At 37.5% G+C, this 21,869-nt stretch overlaps 1 protein-coding gene across 2 annotated transcripts in view; it reads right to left on the bottom strand.

Annotated features, from left to right (window-relative positions):
• Nucleotides 1-21,325, bottom strand: part of TUSC3 (tumor suppressor candidate 3) — a 106,053-nt gene extending 84,728 nt beyond the window's left edge. For both annotated transcript variants that reach the window (XM_040064567.2, XM_058420637.1), the window contains exon 1: nucleotides 21,176-21,325. In XM_040064567.2, the coding sequence (XP_039920501.1) occupies nucleotides 21,176-21,304 (129 nt within the window). In that variant the 5' untranslated portion in view covers nucleotides 21,305-21,325. The remainder of the gene's footprint in view (nucleotides 1-21,175) is intronic.
• Between the last annotated feature and the right edge of the window lie 544 nt (nucleotides 21,326-21,869).

Genomic DNA, 21,869 nt, shown 5'->3' with positions numbered 1-21,869 from the left:
ATTTCTGCAAACCCTAAAGCCTTTCTCCCCAAATTAATGGTATGGAAAAAATTCATTCCAGTTTACCTACCAATTTTTTTTTCTTGCAATAATTCCATCTGTTAGTTCTCATGGCAGGGACCTTGGTACTAAAGAGCATCTGAATATAGTCTGTAGAACTTGGTATCAACCCCAGAGCTGATCACTTCCTCTGGTAATTCATTAAAATAATACTGTTTTAATCATTGTGCAAAATTAAGCATGAAATCTACCCACCTTCAGCAAGTGGACAGCCTTATTTTCCTATTCTTGCTCAAACTGTAGCATTTAATGCAGCTTAAGTTCACTGAGAAAGTTACCAATGACATTCTAGCAGTGTTACCAGTACATAAATATGAACTCTGGTGTTGAAACTGGTGATAGTATACTATAATTTCTAGAAATACTTAATCCAGTAGAGTTACTTCAGGTAACTCATTAGACTTCTTTGACAACCAAAGATCGTACCATAGATATGACAGATCACTGAACTGAATACGAATGGCTGCATGCACGTAAACAATGTTATCCTAAGAACAAATATTACTTTCAAATAATATTAGCATATTTAAGTAATCCAGGGGACAGAGGAGGAGGGAAGAGCAGAAGGGACAAAACAATGTTCAAATGTTCCAAATAATAGAAAAACTGCACTAGTTTTGGAGAAATTACATGAGCTTAAAAAAAAAAAAAAAAAAATTCTTAATTCCAACTTTGAGGCTTGTGATGAAAACCTTATAAATTAATTGACTAGACATCTGCACACTGTTGATTTCCTCAGGTTGTGGAAAATTTAACAGCTATGAAACAATGACTTGCATTATTCATCTGGTCTAACTTTGAGATCTACAAATGGCATTTATAATGTCAGCACCAAATTTCAGTGCTGAGCACCCTGACAAAACATTTGGCTAATATTCTAAAAAACTGTATCCAACCACCTTTCAAATACCCAAAGCCCAATGATTAATAAGACAGTGGAACTAGTCTATCACCCCGCAGTGCGTGTTTCTACACCAGTGATGTAAGGAATGGTTATCATTACCTATTGATGGTCTATCCCAAGCCAGTATGATAAGCATATGAAATAATATAATCAGCTAATTACTTAATTTCTTTGTTTAAAAATTGCCCTCTCTTCAGCAGCTTAGAACTGGTATTCGTTTTCAAATAGCTGCCATTCTTCCCTCACCACAGCATTCTACAGTCTTGTAGAAGTGACCTTCACACTTTGTTCCCAAGCACACAGAGCAATCAGGTCAGTGAGTACAACATAGAGAAATACTGCATCATTAGTTTTTAATCACAGGAAATAACCCATGTCATGCATAAACCTTCTTGCCTCCAAATGACTGATGGAAGATGACCAATGTATTAGACTGAAAAAAGACTTCTAGAATCACCTCACACAAAACAGTCATGTGAAATGAGCATCTCATATTAGTTACTTCAAGATCTAATGACTATTCACTGCAGCACCCTTCCTTTTACCAAGACGTAATGTAGTTCTGATTAAAATAACTTTTTAAAGTATACATTTTTGATGCTTATTGTTTTTACAATTTTACATGTTGTAGAGGTCACCCCATTCAACATTAACCTCAAATCATGGTTGACAGGAGTTTCCATGGGCTGCTGAGAGCATTGTCCAGTAGTTTTTAAAGTCTGCAAGGATGGAGATTCTGCAACTTCTATAGACATCCTCTTCATTATTAATTTTTTTTTCCCTCTCATTTCCACTGAAAATTTCCTTCACCTTGCACCTTCTGCTCTCTTTGTCATTTCACTATGCAAACTACTAAATTATAAATAACACATCCCCTCCTTGTGTTTCTTGGAAAAGAACTTAAGAAATAAATTAATAGCTCTGACCTTTCACCAAATCAGAAACTGTATGATTTGCAGTGTCAGTTATCCACAGAAGGGAAGAATCCCTGCCCAAAGCATGTACAATATAAAACTTCTACGATCTGAAAAACTGATTTAGTCTGATACGCACTATCAGCTATTTGCGTGCACAGAAAGAATCAAACACAATTATTATAAAAGTAATATACATGTCCAGTTCTGCAAATTTAAATCTCTTCTAAGTCAAATGGATAATGTCCAATCCAAAGGCCAAACGATGAAGATTTACTCAGAGTCAATGTTACTTAATTACTCAGTCCCAGAAAGCTAAAACTGCATTCAGTCTAAGACCATCATCAATAAAAGGTCCAGATAACAACACAATTATCATTAAAGTATAAGCTTCAGTAAGAGAATGGGCTCTTCAGCATCTGCAGTAGAGAGGCCAATATTTGGTACAATCTTAGTGGAGTACATAGTGAGAAAAGGAGAACGTTACTCTTAAGAATGCTGACCCACTGTGAAGAATGTTTCCATACTACACTGATTAAGATGTAAGCAAAGCGCCTCAACAGAGATGGTGAAATCATCATTGCAATTCAATTTGTACATGGCAAAATATAGGTCTGATTATACAATAAGTTTAAATATAACTGGTTTGGCAGTTTCACTTCATTCACTATTCGCTAAGAAAAAAATCTACTTCAGGCCAGAAGAGGTTCTTGTATACGAAGCAAGGTAGCTGTAAAGTCTTTTGAATGTTAACTCTATTCCTCTATCCAGTAAATGCAGAAGTGTGTCAAGTGAACAACACTACTCTAGATAGTAAGAAAGATGAAAAGCACTCACTTTCTTTGACAGCAAAATACTTGGCAAAGATGAAGATAAATAAAATGACAAGGCACGAGCCATAAAGACTTGTCAATCTTCTCCTGATGCAGTTGTAAATATAGATGTAGATTCCTTACCAGCATCATTCTGTAAAGCATGGAAAGAGAGGTGCAAGACCTAGGATTGATGATATACCATGACTGAGTATTCCTCATGGAGACATCCATTAGTGGAAAACATTAGGCTCAAGAAAACCAGAGCTGAAAACAGTAGAAGCTTGGAAGATTACACGTTAGTGAGGAAATAACGCTTCCCCTCTCTGGGTATCTGTCTGCAAATGTTAGAAGGAGAAATACCAGATTAGGTGAACTCAGACAGAGTGAGTTAAGCCCTTTTTATTCATATTACATTGAGATCCTAGATGATTTGATGTTATAAAATATTCAAAGCACAAAGTTTTTTTAAACCACTGCTCAGAAAGGAATTAAAAAAGAAAAGATGTTTTCTGATTATCACGATACAGTACTCGGTTTCCTGTTCTGGGAACAGATATCATCTGAACCATTTTCATGCAACAGAACACAGCAATAGGACAAAAATTACTTCTATGAGGGCTCCTGTCAATAGATGGATAACACGAGAGGCAACGATTAGAGCTTAATGAATGAGAATCATCCCTTTTATAGATTAGAACAGAGAGTGACCATGGTGAGATCAGAATCCACTACTAACCTCTTCTATTTCAGGGAATTGCAATAAGGACTGAAGCAGGAAAAATAAAAGCATTTACAAGAGATCGTATTTGTTTTGATAGCATTTCACACCATGTCATCCCATTTTTCTTCTCCTAGTGTAGCAAAGTACGAAGAGTTTATAGAGCTAATTCATGCAGCCTAGTTTGAATTTTCAGGGAAGAAATGCAAACTCAAAAGCTGAAAGTCACAATGAAGACCTCCAAGCAAGGAACTTATTAAATCTCAAAGACAAAAGGAGGCCACAGAGGAAAAGCATCATGCTGAGTCTCGGAGAACTACTACACTTTATGCCCTGATTAGAAAAGTCAGGTCCAACAGAAAACCAATCTGTGTTGAATATCTAAAACTGAATGTCATTTAGTTTCTTATTGTTAGAAATAGTAATTGGGGTATCTGAAGGATTTACCCTCATTGTTACTTATTGTTACTTTGCAGTGTTTGGAAACATGAGGAAAGCACATGTCACTTAAGTATAACCTAACAATCACATGTCACTTAAGTATAACCTAACAGCATCAGTAGGAATTTCCACAGAGAAAACCTGAATCACATGAATAGCAATTGAGCACTCCCTTCTGCAGTGTGAGCTGCAAGATAATTTTCTAAAACAATGATTTATCAGCCAGGAAATGAATGAATGATTGATTCAAGGGCAAGTTTAAAAAGTTAAAAGCTGAAAAACAAATAATAATAAAAAGGGAATTCTTAAATTTCTATCTACACTTGCAAGAGGTAGAGAAGGAAGGAAAGCTGACATGAGGCAGATAACTGAATTAAGAACAAATACAGCATTCAGTCAGCTCAGCAACGGGGAGGAACTCAAATAGTGGCTGAAACAGGCTGATGGCAATTAGGAAGAAGAAGGAAATAGTATGATCTAGTCTTTCTTGAATGCTGTCAACTGAGCCCATTTGGGTTCTGACAGGATATATTTGTATAAATACCAGCAATAAACGTGCACGTGGTCCCTGATTTTAGAATAAATCATACAAATCAGAAGGTAAGAGAAAAGATGACCAAATAATGAAATCAAACCCTTGATTCCTTTCTACATATGTATCCAGATATCATAGTGATTACAAGTGTCCCTTCCTCTCCCACTCCAAAGAAATCCAGAGGGTTTTATGGGAAAGAACAAAAGAAACATTTCTAAACAATACAGATCTCTTCAGAGACATCAAAATTTCACTCAACCTACTTTTGCATTTCATTCACCTCCCTCCTTAGAGGAAAGCAAAATGTAACACTCTATCTTAGAACAACAGTTATAAAACAGATTGCGTGAATACTTATAAAATCCATCCGTACATACCAAGAAGAACAGAATGTCAAAAAGAAGGGAAAATTTAAAAATACCGACATTCTTGAGAAGAATGTTGTGAATATTGTTCAAAAGATGAAACTAAAGGCTATAAGGAAAAAATACCTAGACTATCACAGAAGTGTGACAAACACTAAATGATAACAAAAAACACACTAAAGAAAACCATCATATGAAGAAAAAGTAGAAACACTGGGAGTTACAACATGAATAAACAGACTGGAAGAAAAATGCATTATTACACTGAAGGCAAGAGACATACAAACTAATACAGGAAGTGAATGTAGGCAGTCTGAAACTTGACTTTGAACAGACTAGAGAACAATTTTTGGCAGAAAATACACATATAACTTTCCCCAGAGCAGCCACAAATGTTCCAGAATGAAGTCTGCTCTCTGAGCTACTCCTAGAGAAAACAGAAAAAGCTAAGTTAATATCAAAAACTAAAACTAAAACTTTAAAAAAGAAAAAAAAAAAGTAACTAAATCATAAGAATCAATCCACACACAAAGAAAAAAACCCCACCATCTGTGATACAGGAAGGAAATAAGGAGACTTTTAGGTTAAACAGAATATGAATGCAGTCACAAGAAGAAAAAAAATAACTTTTTCTGTAGCAACTCAAGTTTGCAGCTGGTGAATCTGCATTTTATAAAAACCCAGAGGATTTCGAAAACAAGTTATACCTTGAAAAACAAAAGAAAAAACAGGTGGAAAAGGCAATGAAAAACTGTATTAGAAGATGACTACAAATGTCAAAAATCTGCAGAATCTCTATCAGAGGAAGGATATGAGATTATAAGAGACAGACCTACTATCATGCTTTTTCTTTATGAGCATTATGGCTAGAGCTGCATAAAATTAGAAAAATACACACCCTTACATCCACACTTTTTCAAGACCATATAATGCAGGCATTGTCAAAGTTTCAAAGACACCAGGGGAACTGGGGGTTTTTTGACCATGTGCAACCATAAATATTTGATGGACTCCTATTATACATTCAGTTTGTTCTGTTTTCAGAAAATATCATAACGTACAGAACCAAATTTCATAAATCCTTTTAGGTCTAACGGACTTTTGCAGATTGACAAAACCTATCATGAGCACTTACAGCACTTTTTTCCAAAATTAAATTTACTAAATTTGACATATTATTTGCAACCAAGAAAGGCACAGAGCACACAAAGACCACTACTTTTTCCAAGAAGAATTAAAAAGAATTTGTGTTACCATACCTCAAAAATAACAACAACAAAAAAAGAGAGAGGGAAAAAAAAAAAAAGCAATGTACACACCTTTCTTTGTTATGAAATGGAAAAAGCAAGAAAAAAGGGAAGTACCAACATTGACACTTTATAAAATGGACAAGCAACCAAAGAAGTTCCACAGGAAACCAGTTACATATCTAACAATTGAATTCGAATACCTGAAGTCTGCAGATTACTTTAACATTAGGAGCAGTCCTATCAATGCTTCTCTCTCAAGCTTAAAACGTAAGATAGCAAATTTCTTTCTTTTACAAGGATTTCAGAAAGTAGTACCTTGTTTCATTGCTTCACATGAAATTAGTGAAAGCCCACTTTGGTTTCAAGGTCTTCCAGGATTTCTTCAGAAATTAACTGAATTTTTTTTCCTCCAAATATCAGTCAATCTGCCTCTCTAAAGAGAGGTACGATTTTAGGTCATTAAAAGTAATTATCAAAGACAATTAAAAATATATATAGAGCATTTTACATGGTTAACAGTAGCAACATGATCCAATCAATTTAATGAACAACCTACTATCAGACCAGAAAGTGAAGGGTCCAAAGCAAAGCATGGAAATTAATAAAAATCCTACTTTATAGTAAGGAAAATTCACATTTTCTCTTCTTGCCAAAATCACAAACTGTAACACAGAAATATTCATATGACACAACTATTTCATCAGAAAAATTTGGATGCAAGTTCAAACTGTTGATTCTTCCTTTTTTCTTTTCAGGATGTGCAAAACAATCCTTTTCCTTCTTTTTCTTATGATAAAACATTTCAGAAAAGAGATTTTACAAGCAATTTTAAAAAGCTAGAAAAGTAGGCAGTAGAGAAAGTCTTGAAGGTATCACAATTAATTGAGTGTAAGCTTCACTTTTAAAAATTAGGTAATTTGTATATTACAGCCACTACATCTATTTTAACATATGTTTCAGAGTACTCTATCTCCTAATAACTTTCTTCAAACTTTTCATCACGATTCACAGTCATTGAGAGAGATATCTTCATCTACCCTCATGTTATTTCACTGTCACTATATTGATAATGATTATTCATAAATTCTTTCTTATTTCAGACATTCACTCTCCATAGTTTTATTTTACTGTGCCATCCATTCATTGATCACTCTATTGTCAAGAGTTTCCTAGCAAATTCTGTTTCTCAGGAGGCAAAAACACACAAATGAATAAGATAGAACAACTAAGTTTAGCATTCTTCCTCATGCCTAGCACCTCAGCATTTCCAAGCAAGAAAACCTTTTACCTCTCTCAGCCATCCACATGAGGTTCTGGCACACTTGCCATTTACCCATACATTAAGAAACAGAAGTATCAGTTTCCTGAGCAGGAATTCCTTTGATCAGAATACTACCTTCCCAGCAAGTAGTTCATTAGAAGAGAAAAGACATAGCATGGTGCTAAGTTAATGAATGGATTCAGTGGTTCAACTGGAGGTAGACAATCTCTACTGGCAGATAAAGCACTTAACCTTTTAATATAAACAAGCAGTCAGGAAGCTTTAATGCAAAACCTAATGGTTTAAATATGTGAAGAAGCTGCTGTTTAAACACCAATACTCTGCACTGTTTTCCATGTTGAATATTAAAAATTCAGGTACCTTACAGTGAATAATTCAATAACTCATATTGAGGAAATCTGAGGTGGAATTATTGTCTACATTAGAAAAATAAAAATTATGGTGTGCTAACCAAAATTACATTTCATTCTCGTAAAAACATTTTCATATTATCATGAAGTCTAAATTTTTTGCCTTTTGAAATTAGCTTCTAAAATCCACATGAAATCAAATTTCTAATTTTATGCATTTTTCATTCTTAGAAAAAACAACTGTAGTTCTAATGGTAGAAACCAGCTAAAAATGTCTTTTTAAGCTCATAATTTTTAAAATTTTTTGTAGAGTCAAGATTCCGTGGAAAGACTTGAGTAAAAACTTATTTCTTCCAGAACATTTTTACAATCAAAACAGTTCATTAGATTCAGGAAAAGTTCCATTTTCACTTGGGAGAAGTACAGACATCAAATTACTTTTGAAAACAAAGCTGCTGCATCAGCTAATGAACTCGTAATTTTCTCCCTCACAGCCAAGCAAGCATGAGTTCTGCCTGACAGCACAATGCATTCATTGCTCAAAAAACCTGATGTTGCTATAACTGAACAGCTTCAGCTAGATTTTTGAATCACTTAAGACAAATACACTGACACAACCATATCACTTTAATATGGTGGGACAAAAAAAAAAAAAAAAAGGCAATGGAAGATTAAAGTTCTATTTTCTGTAATTCTACATGTCATCTGAATGTCCAATACATACTTGAATTCACAACCTATCCAACATTACACACTTGAGGCCCTTGTAAAATGAACACACCTAAGGTGTCATCACATCTATCCTAAGTTTATGAAGGGGACAAGGAGGGAAATATTCAGTTCTTACACAGGTGGGACCATCTTCATCAGTACTGTTACTGAAGGCCCTACAGTGGCTAAAGCTCCAACACTAACGTAACTGAATTCTAGACTGGGGTGACTTTATGCTTCATTACTTTCTAGTGTAGCTCACTTGCTAATATGTTTTCTACAGTATAAAAATTTTTGCATAAAAATTTATCAGCTTTATTGCCTCTCCTCTCATTTATTATTTCATTAAAGCAAAGTCAAATAACGTGGTATTTGACCACCTATAGATTAAATAATTATAGTCTTTTGCTATACTCTCTTTTGCTTATTATCTGTAGAAGGAATGACATACTTAGATTAATCCATCCACACAGAGCATGAATTTGGATCTAAGCAAACAGAAACAGAAACCAGAGTGGGTAATTCTAACGTTGAACAAGCTTTTCCTGTCTGCCACCAGGTACTTACAAACCATACTTAGATTTTGCATAATCTTCCCTTGCTTGGATATTACATTCTTGAAATATCCAAATGGCCATGAATACTGAAAGAAAAGTGCAGATTTTTTGCAGAATCTTTATGTTCCCAACAAGACATCTACTACGTTTAAGTATTCCAGGGCTGGCTCTTTGAGCACTGGACACAGTGCATTCTATACTTAGTTCCTTCAGCCACCTCTGCTGTCACAGAAAGTTACAACTGAGAAGGTGATAGCTGCTTAAACGGAGAAAGCAAGTGTGCAGAGGTTATCCTGAGAAGCCCTCACTACTTTAAAGTAACCTTGATTTCTTTCACTGCCCTCGCAACTGGTTTGGCAGGCAGCACTCATGTCCAGATGGCAGACGAGTAAACCTACTTGAACAGATTGTATTACAATGTTTTACACTGAACAGTTATTGGATTAAATGTATAAATAGCTGTGGGAACCCAGGACTTTCCTCTTTCAAATGATCATCATTCAGCTAGAAAATTATCTTCCCTCTTGTCATTCCTCTGTGGCCTGGTGAATTCTGCAACATTCTCCAAATCTCTGCATTGGTCTAAGAGGACAGTTCAGAGTGCAAACAATGCTCTAGAAGGGGAAAACAACTGACAGACTTCAGAGCAGGAACTCTTTGAATTAATACAATAATGAAGATCATCTTAAGAGGATCCAAGCACCCAAAGAAACAGACAGACAAGTGTTCAGGATACTTTATGTGAAGCAGCATAAAATTTCCAGAAATCAAATTCATATCAACTGCTCCCACTGTATCAGTTTCCCAGACATGCTTTAACCGTAATTCTACTCTAGAAAAGGCTGAGATGTCACATTTAATTGAAAATTTAACTCCTACTGTGAATGTTACAAGTTCACAGCACACGATGACTTAAGGAAGGTTAGTTTCTGTGCACAGAATGGGCTAAAATACAAGATGTCAAATCAGATAAGGACTGTCCTTCTTTATGTACTAAAGCAGAACTTCAGGTAACTATTACTTTTAAAGAAATTGCATTATGTTAGTAGTATCATGAACCAATGTGCAGTTATTATGAGGGCATTTTAGTTTAAAATTTTACTCTGAAAGCTACATTCTCCATGAAGTCTGGCTAAAGCACTTTGACCATTTACAGCACATAGAGTTACAGGACAAAAACCAACAGATGCTGGTTGGTATATATACACCAAGGCAAACCTTGGTGCATATATATAGGGAAAAGCAGGGCAAACCAATTTGTGTACATATGTGTTTGTATATACAGGAACACACCCTCACATCTCCATTGACTGATTTATTCAGCTTATAGCAAAGAAAAAAATGAAAAAGCTTACAATCCATTTGAAGTGGAAAATTATTAGCAATGCCCCTGACAGACTACAGGGAGAAGAGAAATTTTCAGATTCCTTGAAGTTGCAAAATAGAGCCTAAGGGTAACAAGGAAATTAAGTAAAAGAATGTCAAAGAAGCCAGGAGATTCTAAATGTAGCTGGAACCAGTGGATAAACAGATAATGAGGAACTTAAGTGGTTTTGTGGCAGTTATGTAACAAGAAAAAACAGCACATGCCCTAAGAGACGTTCAAGGCAAGGTCACTTACAATCTGGGGGGGCTCTCTCTCACCTTTAGATGATCATCTAAGACCATAAAAAGACTCCTAGTAAGGGGCAGAGACATGTAAATTAATTCCAGGAAAAGTGATGTTTATGTATTAGCTTGGAAGTATGCTGTTGTGACTGTGCATTGTCAGGATGAAATAAATACCCTGTTGTAAAATTTCATAATACACATTCAATAAGAGGAAAAATCCTTCGAATGTATGTAGCACTATAATAATGAACGCCTGCTTTATAATACTTTAAATTGTGTTAGAAAGATTATTCACTGGCTGATTTCGGTATCACCCAAAACCAAAAAAACCATAAAGGAAATAAAAAAATAACTGTAATATCTAGAGTCTGTCTAGCCTATATCAATAACTTTATCTTTTCTTCTAAACAAATAGCCCACTAAAGAGGTTAGTGCACTGCTATCAGTAGAGATTTGAATCAAATTTAGACCAGAGCTTCCATTCATACCTAGCTTAGAAGAAAAAGTATGTTACAACAGAACAAAAATATTTATGCAATAACTTCAGCATTAATGCACCATTCCTGTCCTTTTCGTAACAAGCCCTGTCTCGTCTACTCAATGTACCGTCACACTAACTGTCCACCAGCTGTGGACAAGGAAGAGGCTTAACAGTCTTACATCTTCAATTTTGGACTGAACTTCTAGGGACTGGCATTCTTAAAATTCGTATGAAATTCCTGCCATTCACTTTCCATTTCAGTTGGAAGCTTTAGTAGAAATCAGACATAGACCAGAAAAACGGAAAATTGTTTCCACTGAAATGTTTTGGAGATGGGTCATCAGCTATCAAGAGTATGAACCATGACTAAGTTATTTTGAAGTGTGATGCAAAAATAATATAGAATCCAGATAACTTTACACTACTAGTTTCTACCCTCTAACAGATTTCAGAAAGATTTAAGGACCCTTACTTCTGGGTACATTTGATCATTGAAATTGGCTTCACAGTTTTTATTTTCCCATACATATTTTTTCTATCCTTTAGCCCAATGATAAAAAAAAAATCCTGCTTTATCAAAGAAGTTAATTTCAGCAAGTTCCCTTTATTTTACAAAACACAAGAAAAACAGGAAACAATGTTCAAGAAACATGTGATGGTGTCCTAGGGTGACTTTGTGATGCTTGTATCCCCAATTGTCTGTTCTGTTTGTGCTGTATATTGAGTTCTGTGCCTTTAAGACTGGCTCTGAGAACGGGGAGAAGCGCAGAGTTTGAGAAAACTGCCTGATTCCTCCACACTCTTCTCCAGACTGGGTGCTCGGCAGAGGCTTAGAGAGACTGCAGGCCAGAGACCTTTTTGCTTTTAGCTAGTTTTAGCTAGGTAGGGCAGAGAAGTTCCCTGGACTGTTTTCTTCTTTTTTTCTTGGGACTGTTTAAACCTGCTCTGGACTGAAAAACCCACCTGCACCTGCGGCCCACAGGGGCCTGGACCTTGGCATTTTCCAGCAATGCCGAAGGAATTGGGACTGATGACAGACTGAGAGAGAGCCAAGCTACACCCACTGCAAGAACTTTGTCAATTTGCCATCGCACTCCAGAACGAGAGGTCTTATTGTTTCATATTATTCATTCTTTGTACTTGTGGGCCCTTTGTTAGTTTTTTCCACTTTTCTCTGAGGAAGTTCTTTCCTGGATCGGTTGCAGGGCAGGAGCCGTTTGGTTTTGCTCCCCAGAGGAACCCCATTCAGGGGTTTTCTCCCGAATTTGCCCTAAACCAGGACAGATGGGATTTCCATCTAAGTCACAAGAATGTATAATATTACACCAGACAGGAGGTTTGCACAGGGCTAACTTGTTTTTCACTGACAAGATCTGAGGATAGAAGCTAACCAAGTTCATCAACCATAGGCATCTGCAACGCAGTAATTCTACTTCACATCCAACTTTTAAGTTGCACAGACATAGAAGTAATGGAGGATAAAGCATTCTCAATGATCTCTAGGCCTCTGAAAATGCTCTACAGTTAAACATGCGAGACATGGCCATGAAATCAAGTTATAGCCCCACTTAAGAGTCAGATAAAGAAGGTGACAAGTGTATTAGTTCTCCCAGGCATCATCTGAAAATACCCAATCTGAAAACATTCTGGTAAAAGGCATCACAAAGGATTAATTTGAAAACAAAAACCACTTACTGCTGTGTGAGTTTGTGCACTCTTCTAAATTTCACTGTTTGACTTAAGTAGGGGGAAGTGTATCCAACGTCAACTTCACCCATGTGGGAGTATTCAGGTCCCATACCTCAGAAACCCCTGAAACCTATCCAGTAAACCATAATAAATAAGCATGCTTGGACCACCTCACATGATCTGAACAGAAACCAGAGTATATACCACCTTAAGTACATCACCATGTGAAAAACACTACTCTAATCAAGTTGTTATTATTATTATTTTGCTTTTTAAACTGTTATTATTTTTAAGGACCATGTACATAATCCTCAAAGAAGAATCAGAACACAGTTATCATCACAACCTTCTCCTCCTGTAGCTGAAGGCTACACAATACTTTACCAGCACATATTCTGAATAGCACAGCTTTTAAAGGTTTGACTTTAGCATCCAAATTGTAAGATTTCAGAATTTTAAGACTTCAGAAACATTCTTTTACGTTTTGTATTCCCTAGTTCAAGATCACCGACTACACAGAGTGCTGGTACTGTGACCTATGATGAGGTGCTCTACTCCTGTTAATTAAATTGCTCTACAATTCCCTCACCTAATTGCAGCTTGAATTCCTCTCTTTGGAAAGACACCTAGATACAGCTATTTTATTCCTTCACTGTATGTAGCCCTAGCCCTGCAACTCCTAGGGTATTTAGAAGAGCACTACCTGTGTCATTCAAACCAGAAACAGATACTCTACTCATATTCAAATACCATTTTTATCCTGTTATATAACCTTGAAAAAACGAAGTAGAGAAAGGAAATGTATCTCAAAAAATTCTGTCTGCCCAGCTTTCTCATTCCCTCACTCCCTACATTGATCTCCCATGCAGAATCTGAACCTCTAGCTACGTCTTTTACAGAAAGGCAAAGATTCACACTAAAATACTTTAATAGGATTAAAAATAAAAATTATTTTAAGTTTGAAAATTTTAGTGTATCAGTACCCCCGTGAATCTAGTAATTAGGGATAAAATGCAATTTATTTTTCACTGCAGTTTACTACCAAAAATACAAGAGGGTCATATGGACTTGATAAGTAAGAGAAGTAAAAAGAACAAAATGTTTTAAGTAACAAATTGAACCATTGAAGCAAAGACAAAGCAGCTACAATTACCAAGTAAAGTTTAAGCAAACAAAAATACCTCTCCTATTTTATTGTTAAAATAACCATATTCCTCAGCATAGTGCAGAAAAACCACTGCAATATAACAATTCATTATCCTAAACAGACTCTTGCAGGACTGCAAAATTTTGAGTTAAAGGCCTAAGTTTAGATTCAGAATGCACCCCAGACATTGACAAAATCTGAGAAATGAAATGTGTGAAAAAGCCTGAATGTGTATGTATGTAAAATAGGAAAACAGGAAAATGTAAAGGGAATTAGCTAATTAATTACCTCAACAACTGCCAATTATTTTTTATGAAAAACAGGCTAAGCATCAAAAGACTTCAGAAAACAATCAAGCTGACAAATTTCTAGCATAAATTAAAAAAAAACCAACCACCTAGAAATGAACCTTAAACTATAAAAAGGAATTTTACAGTATTATCTAAACTTTTGATTGACAAGCTCAAAAACCTACATTGAAGAGATATTTACATGGTTCAGGCATGAATATATACACAGCAAAATCTCAAAAAGCTAAATAGAAATGCCAATATCCAAGATTCAGTAGACTGTCATAATCAGCCTTTTTAAGGCAAATGGATAATAACAAAAGCAGCTAAACATGCTAATTTTGTAATAGTACAAAACACAGCAATAGTGATTTGAAACTATAAAAAAGCCAAAGTAAAAGAAGAGTAGAAAATGTTTTCTATCATTTAAGCATCAGATGCTACAGCCTATAACCTTGAGCAGCTCTGTGAGCTCAAAATGTCATTCCAGAGAGACTGCATAACTGCAATTACCACTTATGTTATTAGCTTGATATACAAAATGTTCTATGCAACACAGCCAAACTCTGTTAAGCTTAATGACCAGTTCATCTGATACTCAAAAATTAGTCGCTTTAGATTCAGCAGCAAAGAATGAGAAAAAAATTAATGGAATGGCACAGTTAGGCTAAGGATTGCAGCTGCTTAAGAAGAGATTGTGAAGTTGGGGTATTCCAGAATGGTACGATCAGATACAATCATCAGAAGTAAGTAAAATCCTAATAGCAAATCCTATTAAGTGGGAGAACAGTTTGTCAAGAGAAATGCTTCAAGTCCTGTCACTACTTTAGCACTCAGGAAGAAGAGTGTTTTCATGAAAAAGCCTACAATGGCAAGGGTACACATCTTTTTTCCATGTCACGGGACTATTTTCTGTAACCAAACTATTGCCAGGCCTTTTTTTTAATTTTGTCAGAGGCACTGTCCACTCAATGCATGTATCTATTTGTTTATCTACCTTATTATGAAGGACTTGTGATAATCACACATAAAAATATGAGTTTCCTTGTCTGAAATGCAGCTTTCAAGTTCACTATAAAATATCTTTCCATCTGGTTAATGGCAATTCCTCATTATTGAAAGTTGTAACAACAACAAAAAAACCCAGCTATTACATTTTATATATACAAACAACAAAGAAGATATTATTTATTTTTTATAAAACCTCATAGCATTAGATAAAAAGAATACATTAGTTTTTCTGTAATTTTAGCTGCTCTCATATTTATTAGAGTAAGAGAGCGAGACCTAAACCAAATACCAGGTCCTTCTTCAGTTCTGACCATTCTTAGCCAATAAAATGTGACCTTGGAAACACTTTCAAAAATTAAGAAAATAAATCTGAAGACCCAAACCAATATCCAAACAACCCAGTGTTTTCCCACTCTAATTTTACTGACTGATTTTTCTAGAGCATGTAGAACTCAAGCAGATACAATCTCTATTTTCCATGTGGTTGCACAGGATGTGCTGTATAAATGGTTATAGAACAGAACAGGGGAAGAGATCAATTATGTCACTGATCCATCTTATGACAGCAAGGATGCCAAACAGACATCTGGGACAGAAAAGTTTCAGTAATCCAATCACAAAATGCTGCTATAAGTCTGCTATAAGCATTCTTTATTTTACTTATTATATGCAGTCACTGAAGTTGTCTGTACAGATTGGTTAAAACCAGAACTGCTAGTCAATTTTGCCAAGTTTGTGCAAAATTTTAGTAAATTAGAAATAAAGGAGAGAGGGATATACATGTTTTATGGGGTTGTAAAAAAAACAGCAGAAAAAAAGGAATTCTTGTAGACTTTTTTTTTGGGTTTTTTTTTTTGTTTTTTTTCCCCCTCTATCCTGTTCCCATTCTTTTTAGGACAGAGTAGAGAAAAACAGTTAGAATTGCATTTAATGAATTTTACATTTCCAGGCATGGTTTAGAACTGTTATTTCACTTCAAACCAAGAACATGTATTTTAAAGCTTTAAGCATTGTTTGACCAAACCTCTCTCTACTGTAAAGATAGTTAAAATGTCCAATTACACAAATGCACATAAAATCTCCATTTAAAATACATCTTCAAAATGGCTTGAAGGCAAATCTACAGTCAGGCCTGTGTTTCCCTCCACAGATTCAACATTTGCTGCATCTTGATTTTTAATAAAGTTTTTAAAGAGGAGTCTGTAATTGGTATAACTGCCAAACGCTGTCATGCATCCTGTGTCAAAAGCAAAAACATGCAGTGCTCCAGAGTCTGGAGATGAAACCCAGAATTTTCACAATTATAAGACCAAGAAGGCTTTATATTCAAGTTTAATGTCAAACAGAATTTCAGCAGATCAAGAGAAGAAACTTAAGTTTTAATTATCACTGTTTTTTTAATAGTATCAGAGATCCTGAAAAAGAATTTATTTCTTAAACTATAAGTGAAATTGAATATATGTTAAACATTCCCCATTCACCACAAATCTTTTTTCCTCTTTTCTTTTTCTCCGCTCAGTCTACCATGTTTCCTAATATTATTTCAATTAAATACACATGCAGAACATTGATCAGAAGAAAAGAATGTTACAGATCATTGAAAACAGCACCAGGAGATAGAATAAGAAACTAAGTAGTATTTTTTACTTCACTTTCAAGGTACTGTTCAGCACCAGAATTAAAATCATAGAAGCAGGCTTTTCAAATCTGGTTAGCTTCTAAGTGTGACCTATGGGGGAAAGTTGCAGTTCATCTCAATTTCAAATTAGTCATTCATAGAATCACAGAATGTGTAGGTTGGAAGAAACCTTCAAGACATGGAGTCCAACCCATGCCCTAACACCTCAACTAGAATATGGCATCGAGTTCTATACACGTCCAGGGATGGTGACTCCACCACCTCTCCAGGCAGACTATTCCAGTACTTTATGACTCTTTCTGTGAAAAACTTTTTCCTAATGTCCAACCTATATTTCCCTTGACAGAGCCTGAGACTCTCGTTCTGTCAGTTGCTGCCTGGAGAAAGAGACCAACCCCCAGCTGTCTAAAACCACCCATCAGGAAGTTGTAGAGAGTGATAAGAAAACATTCCAATGTTTTCTAATTCTCTCCTCATTTGTGAAGGCTGTCATGAATGTCCACAATATGGAAAAGGTATAGCAAGATGAAAACAAAGAAATAGGAATATCTGTGTGTTTATAAATTCATTAAGTAATTCTAAAAATAGCTTTGGTGAAACCAGATAACTAATAATCTACTAATTCAAATCTATTTTCAAATAGTTCTTCAAGTTCTTGCAGATTTAATCAAATTTTAAAACAACCTTAGCACTTCTCAGCACTCTTAGCACTTGACAGAGAAGACAGTTTCTTTAGTTATCATTAAGAATATTTTACTGTATAGGACAATGTATTTTAGCAATTTAAGAACTTGCATATTTTCTAAATACAGCTTTAATGTAGTATTTCACTGTCAACACAGAAATTTATAACAATATTTTCCAGTTTCCCTGGTTATTTTTTCTGCTAGCACCAAGTCCTTCAGAAACATCTAATATCTTAACTCGGTCCCCTCTTGTTACCCTGGTTTTTCTGAGTTTCTTTATTAGCCTTCTGATTTTCATAAATGGAGTCAGATCTTTTAGTTACTGTAGAATATTAGAGCAGTTTTCTACCTTTCCCACAGATGTAATATAAACAAATCCTATGTTTTTCATTCTCTGTCCTTTGTTTGCATATTTCTAACCTGAAAACAATTGTAACTGACAATTGGTCTGGCCACTGAGGCTGAGGGGTGGAAACCCCAAAAAGCCAATCTTCTGCTAGACCCACAAATGTATAAAAAGTAAAAATAAACAAAGGGGCTCCTCTTCTTCTCTCCGCTCTCTCAGCTGGGAGCTGGGATCGGAAGGACCTCTGCGAAAATCTCTTGTCTGCGTGTGACTGCTTTGTGTGTCTCGGTGACATCCTCTTCCTGCAAAGTCATCTCCACCTCTTCCAGGTTCATGCAACTGATCCAGACACCTCCAATCATTCAGACTTTATGCGTACTCTTCTATGTAGTCAACACTTAAAAAGATAAATTAATGAAAAAAATAAAATCATGGTCCTCACCAAGAATACTCTCCTTCCTTAAGATTTAATTCCAACATCTCAAGTTCTTCTAATTTTGAAGCACTTTTCAAGTAATCAGGGTTGGTTTTTTTGTTTGTATGTTTGGGGGGTTTTTGTTAATTTTGGAAAGCAGTTTCTTCTCTCTAGTCCTTTACCTCTCTTTCTGGACAATGATGTCAATAAAGGCACACACAAAGCACAGAGAAAAGAGGAAACTGAGATGTGAGTTGGTTTTATCTCATGAGATACACATTTCAACCCTACTATATTAGCTTTTTTCTTGCAGAGTTCACTTTGAAACAATCACTATGTGTTCAACCATTTTTCCAACTTCCAAAGAAAAAGGTGTGTCAATCTTACCAATCTTTGTATAGAAAATCTTCGGTTCACTTTACACATTGAACTTCCACAGCCTTTACCTGTTACAACTGTGCTTCTGTGGTGTGAACAGGAATGTCCCACGGCACAAGATGCAGCAATCTTTCAATTCACATAATTTTCCTCAGAACAGTTTTAAAATGTTATTTCCAAATTGTAAGTGCAAATATTTTCCTCATTATGTATAATGGGTAAACTACTACAGCTTCTACCATGAAGGTTATAGGGCAAGAAGAATCAGACTTTAGCTCTAACATACACAACACAGACACATACAATGGATAAAATGCTGAAAAAAAACCAAGTCACACTGTAATTTAAGCTTGCATTTAAAGTGAAGCAAGCACTTACAATATTGCATTAGTTTCTGTAAAGATATAGTTATAGATACACTATGTCTACATAAAGCCAAGGGTTTGTCAGCATGAGCAGTTCACTGTGTTAAAATCAAAATATTAAACAGGAATGAAAAATGGAAGCAAAGAGATCCAGAAGACAGGGATGTGTTAGTTTAAATCAGTTAAAAAGGAAAATACTAAATAACTAGTTTAACAGATGAGAAATATCTGCTTGAACTGTAATACTATACAGGTGGACAAACAAACAAGCATTTCCATCCTTTTATGTACCACCTCCACAGCAGGACTGGGAAACTTTCTAAAAAGTAGTTGTACATATCCATTTTAATTTGCTATTACTTACTTGTTAGGGAAAGGATTTCACTTAAAGGAAAGATCATTTCAGCTATCTTGGTAGCACAGCTGGCACTCCACATGAAAGTGTCAACAAAAGTCGCAGTGCTAGCACATCACAGCAAGAGAGAATCAAGTGTCAAACATTAAATGCATTTTATTAAGAAAACCTAATAAGTTAAAGTTTTGAAAAGAAGGTAATTATAGCAGCAGAAGGGCAACAAATTTACTGCTTACTCACTCCAGAAAGAGTGGAAAAGACAATTAATTCCTAGAGTGAAGGTGTTCATTTTTCACTCTGATGCCCAAGGGATTTATTTCAATTATCAGATTACTTACCTTGGTAAGACCACAGTCAGACCATTATTTAAATATTTAAGTAAGAATTTTACATACTAACTTTGGCCTTGTAAAATCATAGAATATTGTGAGTTGGAAGGGACATCATGGTTTGCAAGGGACATTGAGTCCAACTCCCAGCTCCACACAAGGCAATCTAAAAGTCAAACCATATGCACAAAAACATTGTCCATACGTCTCCTGAACACCAACAGGCTTGGAGCAATGACCACTTTGCTGGGTACCTTGTTGTGCACCCAACCACTCTCTCAGTTAGGATCTCTTTCCTAGTATCACATCTGAACTCCCCCTGAAGTAGATTTAAGCCATTCCTTCCACTGTGGTCACTAGACACCAGTGGGAAGACATCCCTGTTGTTTTACATCTTTGGTCTACAAGCCCTAATAAACTACAAAGTTCTTTAAAGAAAAACAAAACAAGCAAAACCCAAAAATTTTTACCATCCTTCTCTTTGTCTGAGCTGTTAGTTCAGAGAAAGATTCAGCTACAAAAACTATTCCTTCCTTCTCCACCACCAAAAAATACAAGTCCTCCCCACACCACTAAAATATAGTAATTAAAAAACAAACAAACAAACAAACAAACACAACAACAACAACAAAAAGCGCCAAAATTTACAAAACTCTACCGTATGGTTAAAAGCTGACCCCTCCCACAAACGAAGTTACAGTGAAACTGTAAAGAGACATTACTGAGTAGGCTAGCACTTGGTAGGCAAAAGCCTGGCCTGGAATCTAGGGCAACCTACGAAAAGAAGTGTAGCCAGCTCTAGTAGCATCGAAATCTGGAAAGGGCAAGTATGCACACTACACATTTTTGCATATTTCCCTATTCCCATATAAATACAAAAGTTGGTGAAGACAAGCTGTTAATATGAATATGAATTAAAACTGCTCCTTCCTCCACATCTCTCTTACCCAGAGGATACCTCGAAGAAAGTACCATCACCTATACCTGCACCCACACACAAACACTTGCTGCCATAGCTTTAAAGCTAGTTATTAACTCTGGGCATTTCGCTCAGCTGGCACCACAAACACGGGGTTTAACTTCGATCTCCCGGGGGCTCCCCGCCCCGTTTATCTGCCAGGCCCCCCTGGCCCACCGCAGACGACAGCCCAGCGCTGCCCGGCGCAGGACGGCGGCCTGTGCCCCTCTTTGCTCAGAACCTGTGATTTCAAGGCCCACGACCGCGCACGGCACGGGTCTGTGCAGGGACAGCACGCTGGGGACCGCGATCCCGGCGCGGCGCTCCTGCTGCCCTGGAGACGCCGCCGCCGCCGGCCATCACCTCCCGAGCAGGGCAGGGCAGCGGCTGCTCGGCGCCTCCCGCCACACCGGCGCCCCGCTCGGGGCTGGGGAGGGAGAGGGACCGGCGGAGCGTGAGGGAGGCCGGGCGGGGGTCGCCAGGCGGACGGGGACACGGGGACTCCAGAGAGGGACGCAGCGCGACAGGGCACCCCCGGCCGGGCGCGATGGCGAAAGAAGCGAACGTCTCTACCTCCTTCTTCTTCTGTCCTCCCCCGAGCTGTCCGCAGAGGAGGAGCAGGAGCAGCAGCAGCAAAGGGAGGCAGCCTCCGGCCGACAGGTGCGGCGGCAGCCGCCGCGCTACCCCGGCACCCAGCGCCATGTTCCGCCCCCGCCGGAGGCACCTGCCGCACCGCCACGCTGAGCCGGCCCGCGCCCGGCCAATCGCAGCGCCCCGCGGCGCGGTGCCGCCTGGGAAATGTAGTTCTGTGGGGGCTGCCGGGGAGGGTCGTGTTCGGCTCTGCGTGGGTGCCGCGGGCATCGCTGGCGCCCGGTCGGGCCCGGGGGCTTCTGCTCAGCCTGGGGGGGGGTCTGCCCGGCCCGGGGGGCTCTGCCAGCCCGAGGGGTTCTGCCCGGCCCGGGGGGTTCTGCCAGCCCGAGGGGTTCTGCCCGGCCCGGGGGGTTCTGCCAGCCCGAGAGGTTCTGCCCGGCCCGGGGGGTTCTGCCAGCCCGGGCTCACTGCTGCTTCCCTGCTGCTCCCAGCTCCCGGCTGCCTGCAACCCACAGTGCGAGCCTGAATCGAGAGTTTAAAACCAGACAATACAAAACACCAAAACAACCCACCAAAACCCGACCCAAACTACAAAAACTTCTTTCTTACGCGTTTATGCGCACACACTTTTCAGATCGCATTATGCACACGCAAACCCATCTTTTCAGAAAATAAT

This window comes from Hirundo rustica, chromosome 5 (assembly GCF_015227805.2).
Source record: "Hirundo rustica isolate bHirRus1 chromosome 5, bHirRus1.pri.v3, whole genome shotgun sequence".
NCBI classification, from domain to species: Eukaryota; Metazoa; Chordata; class Aves; order Passeriformes; family Hirundinidae; genus Hirundo; species Hirundo rustica.
Note: the sequence above shows the minus strand (reverse complement) of the source record. Positions and strands in the feature narration are given on the sequence as shown.